The 12,863-nt window shown below is 35.9% G+C and overlaps 1 protein-coding gene across 5 annotated transcripts; it reads left to right on the top strand.

The window, feature by feature from the left end:
- Positions 1-691: 691 nt before the first annotated feature.
- Positions 692-12,693, top strand: LEV-11 (Lev-11p). Of its 5 annotated transcripts, XM_051213969.1 has the most exons (8): positions 692-854; positions 888-1,021; positions 1,053-1,170; positions 1,203-1,273; positions 1,307-1,382; positions 3,073-3,135; positions 8,718-8,787; positions 11,762-12,693. In XM_051213969.1, exons 1-8 carry the CDS (start codon positions 732-734, stop codon positions 11,842-11,844), a joined length of 738 nt encoding a protein of 245 aa, XP_051069990.1. In that variant the 5' UTR covers positions 692-731; the 3' UTR covers positions 11,845-12,693. The 5 variants fall into 5 exon arrangements, with proteins under 5 accessions (XP_051069990.1, XP_051069992.1, XP_051069993.1 ...); XM_051213971.1 differs by having other exon boundaries at positions 888-1,170; positions 11,762-12,424; XM_051213972.1 differs by lacking the exon at positions 3,073-3,135 and having other exon boundaries at positions 1,053-1,273; positions 11,762-12,424.
- The last annotated feature ends 170 nt before the right edge of the window (positions 12,694-12,863 follow it).

Raw genomic sequence — 12,863 nt, 5'->3', positions numbered from 1 at the left:
GTGTTCCTACATCCTAAACTTGAGTACTGCATACAAGCAGCCAGCCAATGTTTAAAAAAAGACAGTGAGCTTCTGGAAAAGGTTCAGAGAACGGCGACTAAGCTGATTCCCGGAATAGCGAAGCTTCCGTATGAAGCTCGAATGGCCAAGCTAAACCTTTTCCCGTTGTCATATCGCAGAACTAGAGGCGACTTGATTACAGTTTTCAAATTGCTTAGTGCCAAATTTGCACCTGATATGCCCTCATTTTTCTTGTCTTTCAAAACAGAGAATTTACGAAGACACTCCAACAAAGTTCACAAGCCCAGAACAAATTACTTGTCAGCTGACTATCGACTTTCCCACCGAATCATCAACGAGTGGAACTCATTACCTCAGCACGTGGTTGAGGCTCCATCCGTCGATTCTTTCAAAAGAAAGTTGGAGCAACTGGGGGACCACCATTGCCAGGACTAACACAAGCCATCGGGCCTCCTGTCCTTCCCAAACTGAAACTGTAGTATAAAGTATATGCATACAAAATATTAACTAAGTCAACTACCAACTTTAATTTTGGTGTATAACGTGGTATTTGCAGACCTAATAATGTCTGAAGATGGAAATCCTACAGCTACTAGCCACGAAAGTAAACTATTTGGTTGGTGTGGCTCAGTGTAAAGTAGCTCACTGTGAAGATATTGAAAATTGGAAGCTTTCTGATTCCAAAGCGCACAGTTTATGACTAACGAAACATGGTTTCTGTTAATATGATAAGTGCTAAACTATCAGACTTACATGACAACATTGCGAAATTGTCTCATGAATTGGACCTTAAACGTAAGGAAAAGGAGTCTCAAAGAAGTTTTGTTAAAAAGGTAATACGTTCGGATTGTTATCTAGTAGTTTAGCTTGACTCAGAAATCAAAGATAAACATAGATTTCTAGATAGCTTAGAACAAAAGCGTGAACAGCATGAAAAAACTATCAGAGTTAATACTGAGCGCCTATGTGAGCTTCAAAAATCAGCTGCTGAGTGTCAGAAGTACCAAATGTATTAAAAATATTCGTTCTAGAGCACATGAATCTCTAGAAAAACGACTAGAAAGTCAAGAACAATCAATTCGTTCTCTCGAAGATGAAGTTAACGAAGCACAAAGTCTTGCGAGGTCTTCAGCCCAAGTTTACGATGAGGTTTTTATAGTCAGTTATTTTGAATTCTTCAGACTCTTAAGTTACTACAAGAAAAATTGGAGGTTTTGGAAAAATATGATCGGAAAGAAGAATCTCTTACCAAGTATTACATTCGAACTTTTTAACTCGCCTTTAGGACTATCAAAGAGTTGAGAGATGAAGCTAATTTGCATGGGAACAGACTACGTCGCATTGAGACACAAGGAAACGAGGTTCGATGTACTTGGTTGATTTTGTTATTTATAGAAATCCTCGCTTTAGTAGTTCTCGGAAGTGGCACGCATATGCTTGTAAATATGGCTGCTCGCCCTCCACTGCATGTAATCTATCTTGGAAGTAGTGGGACTAGATTGGGAGTGCTTCAGCTCAAAATAATGGATTCTTATAGAGTTAGGATTTTCTGAAGTTTTGTTAGTGATAATTTGGGGGTGTGTGGGGTACAGACAGATGAGAACGCGTTTACTGCATCCATGATGAAGTGGGACTTATATATATATATGAATGACAAGTTATTGTTAATTTATTCGTAGATCAAGGAACGAACTTCAACCGATTGAAATTCATCTTTAACCCGATCAAATACCTCATATAAGTGCTGATAGGTCTGCACGTAGTAGATAAGTAACCCTTAACTCAGCCCTAATAAACGTTCTGCACACTACAGTATAGTAGTATTACTGTCTCATTTATGTTGTACTCAATACTGGAGTAGTAGTTCCTGTAGAGTCAAGTGAATTATCTTATCTCTATCTTGTAGTGAATTGCTCGATTTGGCTTGATTAGATCCTTTGGTTTGTAATGAGTTCAGCCAAAAAGCTTTGGATCATTTTAAATGGTCCGAGTATTCACTTTAAATTCGTAGTGTTTTCGTTTAGGTCTTCATTGATTGGAGAATAAGTGACCTAAAAATTATTTCCCTCCAATCGCTTATAGCATTTTATCGCCCCCAAATGCCTTGGTACGACCGAGGGTGGAAAGAGTCAGCTCTTCTTCCCGCAATGCTTTCAAACGACCACGCGTATACAACCACTAACAGGGAAATCCTACTCACTGCCTTCTCGCGGAGGGCGTGTTCTTTACGAAATTGAGAGGACAGAAAGCGAATGTCCGGTGCTTTAACCGGGTCGGTGGATACGGAGGATCCACCTAGCGGAGTTAGAAGACTCTGATTCCAAACCAATGGTTCACATGAGTTGCAGGATCCTGAAAGAACAAATGGCGTATAAACCAATTGTTGGTCACTGGCCACCATGGGACTGCATCTCCTGACGTTGCTCCACTCCCTTGTGAGTTAGACCTTCAGGTCAAAGGCTCCAGGCGTGGCTCCTTAAGAAAACCACCTGTTTCGATCAAGGCACTCAGGCAGTATCCCAGCCCTCACACAAATCGAATGACTTGTGTGGCGCATATTTATTTGGTACCTCTCTGTACCAATATTTGTATTCAAATAAATAAGTAGTGTTTTATCGCGTTTAATTTGTGTTTATATCATATATGTAAGCTTTTATTGCACGAAAAACTTCATGTGACTAGCTTTATTGTCTTTGATTTCTAATTGTATGGGGTCCTAATTCGATATGGTCTTGTGAATAACCATTGCTCGGTCACATATCGTTTCTTTCATCTATCGGTCAGCATTCTGTCCATTCATTTTGACAATCGTAAATTCCGTCTAGTCAAGCCATAAAAACATCCATAAAACAAATATAAACCTGTTTGTGTTATACTTATTACAGTACTCTCATCATTCAAGGTTCTGCACTTTACCACATTTTCCACTAAATAGCTGTATTGTTTGGCCATACTCAATGAGGCCAGCATCACATCTGACTTCTCTCTAACTTAGTATTTTGATGAGTCCATGTCTCGTATGATTTTGTTTGAAAATTGATTTCTTTACAGGCAAATAAACGCATAGAAATGCTGGAGGAAAAAATCAGGGAACTGACAGAACAAATTAATTCCGTAAGTAACTCATGTTTTTCTTATTTACAAGGAGATTTGGGGAGTCTTATTTTGAATTAAAAGTAGAACACCCATAAAAAGCTTATTAGTAAGATTCTATTTCAGCCTTCATCTGCTGACAGCGTTAACTAATGTATATAAGTGTTACTGTTTTGGCCTTTTTGCTGTTAATAATTTTTAGGAAAGCATATCCTTGTATGGATATCTCATATGTACAAAAGACAAGTGGTGAATAGCATTCGGGGCTAATTTTTACTGTAAGGTAGTTTATTTTCACTCATCAACCAGGTACATGTTCATGTGCTTAGCTATCAACCACATTGTGATGACTAGCGACACTGTCCGGTTTTTGGATATAAACTAGGTGGATCGAGCTTCGGACCTGTGACTCAGTGGCTTAAAGTCAAACCACTGATCCATTGCTTCATTTACAAAAGAAAAAGTCACAACCTGATGTTTATAGTCATAGCTGCAAATAAAATACCATCGTTTTCAATCATCTGGCTACTTAATTATCGTTTTTACGATTAACGAAGGAATATCGCAATGACCTGCTTGTTTATCAATACTTTATGCAAGTTTCAGTATGAACAACTGCAGAAATGAAGGTAATCAATCATTTGAAGAGCATCTAGTTTTGCCTTCCACTTTTAATTAATAGAGTTATGACGGTATACATTTTAGACAATCTGTTTACTACTTAAAAGATAATTTACCTCCTAGAAGTATAATTTGTTCAAAGAGCTATATAAATTAACATTTTGAACCTCTATCATTTGGGGTTGGTGAGATGTGTTACATGTTTTCAAGCACCGTCTACCTCAGTGTTTTATTATTGGATGTTAAGGAGGGTCGGAAAGTCGCTGTGGTTGACCATTTAAGGAAAATGCTAATCTATAAAAAATAGTCGACTGTTGTTCTAAGCTTAGTAAAATGGGACGAAATTTTGTATTTTGATATGAAAGAGAAGAAACTGTGAGGAATATATCTTAAAATCGACTGATGTAGTGCGAATACATCAATTCCTTATACCCGCCTTAGTTTTAAGCATATCCTCACACTCTTTTTACTTATTATTTTAAGTTGTTTCTTTTGACTTAATCCTCTCAACTCGCGACTGTTGTTAATATTCCTATTTTTCTGTTCGTATGTCTATTCGTTTGACTTTCTCTGTCTTAATTTAAACCTGAGAAAATTCAGAAAGTTCATGGTTTTGTTATCTAAAATGTTTAAAAGAAAATGAACTTTCTCAGCATTTTAATTTCATACAATTTCATCTTATGTTTTGTATCTATATAAATAAGATCAACCTCTAAGAAAATGATTAAAGCAAACATTACCTCTTGTATTACCTACATAACAAAGTTATATAGGAACAAAAATAAAAAATCTTCGTAGAATACTACCCGAAGTAGCCACGTAAAATGATAACATAGCTAAAGCTACATAATGCAACTCATTTACTAAGTACTTGTTTGTGTTTGACTTGGAGTGTTTGTTTATGTAGTATCTAGTAGTATTACCATGTTGCCCTCACTTAAGTAGATAAAGGCACTTCAAAGTGAGGCAAAGGATAAACCTACTGATGAAACTTCCTCGACTAGATCTGAAGCTTGTCTGATTTTCACAGATTTCTCGGATTCAGTTCTGATAGCTACGATAACTTAGTAGGTGACTTACTACTTCAGACATCCAAATTTTTAGTTTTCATGCCATCTTTACCTTTGATTTTGTTTATAAACTGGAACAATAGGCACTCTGTATCGTTTAAATGTAGCTGTTTGACTACCGAATTGTAACTAATGTATCAGTCGCAATAACAAAACTTGGAAGATTACTCTGGGCTTCTAGAATGAATTCATCGATGACTACTTCTATCTTGCGCCTCATAAGTTAAGGCTCCCAAAAATCACTGATATTTAGAGTCCATACATTAGTCTACCTTTCAGGGTGCTGGTAGTAGATAATTAAAGTTAGCTGAATGGTTCCCCGAAGTGTCCTGTACTTTTATAACAACCTTGATTTTGCTTGCCCATTAGTCTTTGTTTAATTTGGAGAGAAACCAGACTTTAAATATCCTACGGTCTCGATGTGCTCAGTTACCTAGTTCAACCCTGACACTTGTAACCCATGATTTTGGTTTGTGACTGAACAGCTCCGAGGGCAGATAAAAGTAGAACCATTCTATCACTGACCAGTGACCTGACTGGTTGCCACGGATAAAAAATAACTATAGCCCGATTTACCTGATTCTTTTAATTCAAAAAGGTACATGGACAAATAAGTGATTAATTGGGTCACAATGTCAATGAGTGAGATCAGTATAATATTGCAGAAACAGCATAAAAGGATTTTGTTTAAATTGCAATAATCTTGTAATGGTAGGTAATATAACACTAATTTGTAGGTTAAGGGAAACCCTATGATGCGTTGGATAAATTAGGCACATAATTAAGTGTTTGTAATTCACAGATTTCGAGGTAAGTGAAACAATACTCCCAGAAATAACCCACTGTTTGTCATTTCTTCATTCGTCTCTTCACTTCTTTCCGATTACGACATAACTGGATCTATCTGTGTGTGTGATTATCTCACTACCAGCCTCTTAATCAGTTTAGATAACTGTTCACTTCTACGTGTAACTGGTATTGTTGTCCTCATCTATTAATCTTACTGTCAACTACTGATCAGCACAGAAAAACATACATTCCTACAGCCTTCATATTGCAGAGCATTCGGAGTTTTCATATATTCCTGATTTCGGTCGTTAACCTTGCAAATTTACTGTTATAATAATCACATCATATTCTTTGACCATTCACAGGCAAAGAATATCAGAAATACGCTTTGTTTGATAATCACAAGATGAATCGTTTGTATATAAAGAAGATCAGCCAAATCTAAGGTGGAATGATACTGTTTTATATCAGTAGTTATTAACTACAAATTTGAACAATTCAACCAATTATCCAAACAATTTATCATTAACCAAGTGTGGTTAGTGATTATTGCCTACATAGTAACTTCATGTTATTTAGTGATTTTGACAACACTAAATTAACAAACATTCATTTACTGTGTTTAACCTTGACCTCCATATTTTGTTTTCCTGCCAACTCTTAATCGTCTTTTCCGTTTGATCATTGATTAATTTGTCAACTGTACATTTTATGGAAGGGTTAGTGTCATTAACCCACTGTTTAAATCATGATAAATACGGAGGGGCATGAATCTAGTACCTGTTGGAAAGACAATTGGTTCAATCACCAAACCATCTGTGTACATTAAAAGATCAGATCCTGGTTCTTTCAAATAGTTTATGATAGTAACTTGAGTACATTAGTGTTTGTGCCGTCGTCGGTGGACAGTATGAATATCGCTCGGAACATTATTACTTCCTGGGCGTAAAATTCATCCAAAGTCAGTCAGTCAGCTACAACGTAGGACCAGGCACAAATATGCATCGGTCCAAGATGCCATACCGCATTAGCAAAGCAAGATTAACACCGGATTCATAGAAGTAGTTAATTCAATAGTGGTAATATATATATAAAAAGATTGCATATAAGGACATAGTATAGGAAGAAAGAAATAGTTGATAGAAAGAACTACATGAAGCGATTTTAATCTCATACTTTAAGGGAAGACAGAGAGCAATAATGGTTTTCCTTATGCAGCAATTGTGACACTGTGTGACTCCGTATAATAGTTACGTTTTCTTTCTGGTCATAGTTTACTAGAATATTCTTTATTATCTACTTCTTTTCATTGTATACTTAGGGGATCACAAAAATAGTTCTTCATGTTCGGCAGAATATCTCTTGGACATTTGTTTTCACCATAAAATTTCCATGATGGCCAGATTATATATTTCATTAAATAGCTTATTTTTAATAGTTGAAGACCACTCAATTAAGAGACCTATAAACTGAAGACATGAATAATAACAGTAACATGATTCATTTACTAAGTAAAAATTTCTTTGCTTAACTTTAAGCCGCATGTTTTTTGTGTGAGGGTTAGTGTTTCTATCGTGCTGTTCTAACTGACGTCTATAGTGTTTATTTATTATTATTTATTATTTATTTGAACACATAAATATTGGTACAAGACAGCGCCAATATATATGAGCCACACTCTATAGTGTTTGATTCTGAACCTGTCACCTATTGGTTAAAAGATAACTGTATTTTAGCCACTTATGAACCGCTCTCCAGAAGACAGTGTCCCAATATGTGCTATACATTGAAGTTGTTGTTACATCTTTCAGCTATTAAAATAAGTGATTTCTGCCTCATTTGGTAAGTTTATTTCAACAGGTGGTTAAAAAAGCATGTTAGCATTTGACTACAAAACACAGTATAGTAAACGTTTGAAATGCCATCATTCGATAAGCACTAATATTGTTTATATAAAGAGCACTTAATTTTTTTATTTATCAGAAGCAGAACAACGAAATGTCCATGCAAAAAAATCTACCACACTTCACATAAACGGCATATCCTCTTAATTAGGTCTAGATTTTTAAATGCTGTTTGTATGTCTTTAATTAATAAGCTAAACATGTAAATGTTTTCGCTCTGTCAAGGAAGTCCTACTTACTGCCTTTTCGTGGTGGGGTTGTTGTTTACAGAATGGAGATGACGAAAAAACTATGTCCGATGCTTAAACTAAGTTAGTGCGTATGGCGGATGTACCTAAGGTAGTTAGAAACTTGTGGTTCTGAATCAATGGTGCACATGGACTCTAGGGTCCTGTGGCAACAAATGGGATATGAACCCATTCTTGATCACCGGCTACAATAGAATCGCTTTTCGTAACGTTGCTCCACTTCTTGTTTATTAGACCTCTGGGTCAACACGTTCGATTAGTGACCCCTAAGAAGATCACCTGTTTCGGTTTGCATACTCAGACAGTACTGCAGTCCATTTTATTTATTTATTTATTTAAACACATAAACATTGATACAAAGAGGCACCAAATAAATATGCGCCACACAAGTCATTCGATTTGTGTGAGGGCTGGGATACTGCCTGAGTGCCTTGATCGAAACAGGTGGTTTTCTTAAGGAGCCACGCCTGGAGCCTTTGACCTGAAGGTCTAACTCACAAGGGAGTGGAGCAACGTCAGGAGATGCAGTCCCATGGTGGCCAGTGACCAACAATTGGTTTATACGCCATTTGTTCTTTCAGGATCCTGCAACTCATGTGAACCATTGGTTTGGAATCAGAGTCTTCTAACTCCGCTAGGTGGATCCTCCGTATCCACCGACCCGGTTAAAGCACCGGACATTCGCTTTCTGTCCTCTCAATTTCGTAAAGAACACGCCCTCCGCGAGAAGGCAGTGAGTAGGATTTCCCTGTTAGTGGTTGTATACACGTGGCCATGTGAGAGCATTTCGGTTGGGATAGTGGATTCTCTCCACTCTCGACGGTATCGTACACAAATCCATTGATTTGTGTGGCGCATGTATATTTTGATGTCTCATTGTGCCAATGTTAATGTGTTTAAATAAATGAAGACTTATATATATATATATGTAAATCCAGCTATAAATTCTCAAATTTTAAATGAATTTATAGGCTACTCAACGAGCTGTTCGTGCAGAAGAAGAATCTGAAAATCTAGCCGGTGAATTAACAATTCTAGAAGGTTAGTAAAATAGACTTATGGATAAATTTCAGTTCATACATAATACATACGTTTATTCACATTGTTTTTACAGTCGAGATCATGAACTGATCTTAAATACATTATCACCACCAAATTTTATTATTATATCCATTGTTTGTATTCATTTAAAAAGAGATAAGACAATTTGGTAAAGAAAATTTTCGGTGAGACTATAATATATGGATGACCTTTGAGTGACGCTAAATTGACCTTGAAAGTGTCCATCTAGTAACTAGGTCTAATTAAAGGTTATAAACCTGTGTGGGGAATTAGATTTTGGGTTTTCGTCACAACCTGACATCAGCTTTAATTTCAAAACTATGGATGAGTGAATTTCTCGCCAAAATCCGAAACCTGTTATCTTACACCTGATTAGTTCTCCCTTGAATTATAGTCTCGCTAAATTTTCTTTTTAACGATATCATTTACGAAAACTGTAAAATCGTATTAATAGTCTATTGAAGATGATCACATCATACCATGTGTCAAAGAAAGTTGCTTAATAATCGAGAATTAACGAGAGGTTATAATATTAAATCAATTGTGATTTGGATCATTGTCTACTCGAAGAATTTGAAAAGGGTGAAAAATCAATCCCAAACATGAAGGTGATAATAGCGAATGATTAAAATTAGGAAGTTTAAAAACATTGGAGGGATGTAATAATATCAAATTACCGTTTATGAAAATAAAGTGCACACAGAGTTTAGGTTTGAAAAAAAGTGTATTGCTCCTTTTGATGAATGTAGTCGTCGACCTGTATAAATGATTTTACAGGACTTATCAGATACGGCTATGTGACCAAAGTTCACAAGATGTTCCACTATTGAACTGTTTATTTCATTACACTCACCTTTTGAAGGTCACACAGGTTAATGTTTAGGGATGCGTTTAGAAAGCGTTCACTTTGTATGACCTATGCAATCTACTCCACAAGAACAAGTAAACTTATAAATACCTATATTCTTTGTTTTCAACTGATTGGTTATTGAACCATTACTCTTTCGATTGTTAACCTAAACAAATACAAATTTGGATGCGTACTGTTGAGGAGTCCCATACTAGGACGAAACGGCCGTCCAGTGCTTCCAGGTTTTCCATGGTGGTCTAGCTTCAATTGACTCATGATTTCAACCTGTGAAATATAATTATATCAAATTGTCATGTTTCAGACATCATTAAAACAAAACTGATGGCTTGTTATTCCGATTTGAATCAATAACTGTAATGTATAGTTATATAACTTATTTCGTTGTCTAGTTGACTACTATTATTGGTTGATTATCGTGTTGAATTGTTTCTTTGCAAGTTGGTCAACAATCATAAGCAACGTGGAATCTAAAAGATATGTGTATTGAATCAAGTTACTAAACCATGAGCACAGCGCTGATGAAATTATCAAGACAAATGCTGCATAGAGTAGTATATATAGCAATAGTATTACTGATAGTAGAAAAGATAAGACATACAATATGCTTTCAGAAAAAAAGTATGAATTTTTGGAATGAGAACGAAGTATATGTTAGTTTTGAAACTTAGAATTTAAGGGAAGATAGAAAGTAAATTCATCCGTAGATTCCGACTGATTCCGAACTATTTTATTCCAAACCATTGGTTAAAGTAATCATGTTGACCACAACCAAGTAGTCAGCATCTGCTGACATGAATCAGTTCAATAGTTATTGACTTTATGGACTAATGACCCGTTCTGATTTGCTCGCCTTTTTTCCAACTTACACATACATCAACAAATATCGCTTATCAAGGTAGGCGATGTCAATAGTTTTCAGTGATTAGTTTTATTTAAAGATGATTTATGTCATGTATTGATCCTAACTTTGAATCCATTGAACACTATGGGGTACAATAGCTGTTTTCTTTTTACTACCAATGTTTAGACGCTTGAGCTAATGTACGTTAATGATCTTAACAAAGATTAAATTCAAGATTTCTAGCTCTTTTTGTAAGCGGACAATTTTCACACCATAATTTCAATTTTAATTAGTACACTCAGTATTGCGTAACCATCATCAATTATGACCACTTCGTTCCAGATATTATTGAAATCCATCAATTATTATTTCATAGTCAATGATAAAAAGAGTCCCATGCTAAAACTTGAAACAACTAGTTATGTTGAGTTGTTTGGAGAATCTTAATCGGTGGCCTATGCTCCACTAGGGATGATAGGCCTTAGTAAGTAAGTGATTATGTTGTGCCACAGTCCTCATGCGTTTTAAATAGTTCTCTACTTGATGTTGTCATTTCATGACAACGTTTCATCCTTGTACCATGATTTAATTGGTAGAGCCTAGCATTTAATAAAATAGATAATTGTTAAGTTTCTCAAAAGTCCTTATATACAATCTTTCTTTTACATATTACCACCTCTGAATTAACTACTTTTATGAATCCGGTGTTCATCTTGTTGTATTAATGAAGTATGGCAACTTGGACCGATGCATATATGTGTCTGGTCCTACGTTGTAGCTGACTGACTGAATGTTTCTGAAGCAATTTGGAAGGCTCTCCCGGTGTCCCACATTGTACGAACATTTCATGTACCTAAATAAATGGTCGCTCTGGTTGTCAGAAGGGGCATCGGCCTCGTAACTTCCGAAGGAATTCGGCTTTCATCATGAGGTGTCATAATTCTTCTAAACGAAGACCTTTTGACTCCTGGGGCAGAGTTTAAAAGGTTTGAATAATTTTTTATGGTTAGCGTTTTTTTAGCGAGTTAGTTTTCTACGGGATGGGGACGCTAACCCCATGCCCAACCCTCCTCCTTTATCCGGGCTTGGGACCGGCAGTAGCCCTCGGAGGGACTTCAGGCGGAGTTGACTGATTGTTTACTTACTGATTAAGATGATGATACACTATTATTGTTAGATTAAGAGAAATAGAGGAACAATTGTCTTTATTCGTATTCTTCTCTTTTATTTTAACCTCTTAGACGAAGCAAATGAATGGAACGAGAAATCAAGTAATGTTCAAGAACAAATTAACATGGTTCGAATCACTATCAGTGAAGCTTAATTATTACTATCTACTACTACTACTACTACTACTACTACTACTACTACTATTAGATATATAACTCGACCATACTCTCTACGACATCTTTTCGTTCCTATGCGCTGTTGTTAGGACATTTTAATTGATTTTTTTAAAGAGTTAATTTAGTGTTTTTATGAATTTCGCTACTGATTTTTTTCCTATTTCTTTCGCGCACAATTTCATATCGTATTTTTTCTTTCTGTCTCCATTGAATACTTAATATTACTATTATTACTATTATTAGAAATGTAATTCGGTGCATTCGGAATAGTGTATACACATTCACATTCCTTGAATTATAAGCGACTCAATTCATTTCATTTAAGCATCATTAGTATTGATTCCAATATACACATTTTTGGTCTTTTATTTCTTTTCGAAAAAAAAGAGGTGCTTTTTGCTTTATTTGTTTGTTCGTTGTTTTTTTTTGCTTGTGAAAGATTGTTTTCTTTGTCACTCCATTTGTATTCACAACATTGTGTATGCCTTTGTTCAAGTGACAAGTAATGAATCTATTTAAACAATATTGATAACAATATAAAATAAAGCTTATATTGAACTTAGTGTTTTGCAATTATTCCATGTTATAGTTAGTATATATTACCCATATGTTTACCATTACTGTTTCTTTTAGCTGCACTCCATCGAATAATAATAATATTGTTAGGAAACGGGTACTAGGTAAGGATGGCAAATCAATTGATGAAGTGGTGAAACTTCATCAGTTGAGATGGCTGGGACACGTCTAACGTATGCCCAACCACCGACTACCTCGACGTGCTATGTTCAGTGGTATAGGAGTAGGTTGGAAGAAAGCTGGGGGCGGCCAAATCAAAACATGGCACAAGTCCATGAAGTCACTGACAAGTGGACTGAGTCATGTTGGTAGGTGTAGACTACCTGGTTGGGGACCACGAGATGATAGCAATCGATGGTTAGAGACCTTGAATGACATGGCTCAAAATCATTTGCAATGGCGCAGGTGCATCCACTCTCTG

Source organism: Schistosoma haematobium, chromosome 3, assembly GCF_000699445.3.
Source record: "Schistosoma haematobium chromosome 3, whole genome shotgun sequence".
NCBI lineage: Eukaryota > Metazoa > Platyhelminthes > Trematoda > Strigeidida > Schistosomatidae > Schistosoma > Schistosoma haematobium.
Note: the sequence above shows the minus strand (reverse complement) of the source record. Positions and strands in the feature narration are given on the sequence as shown.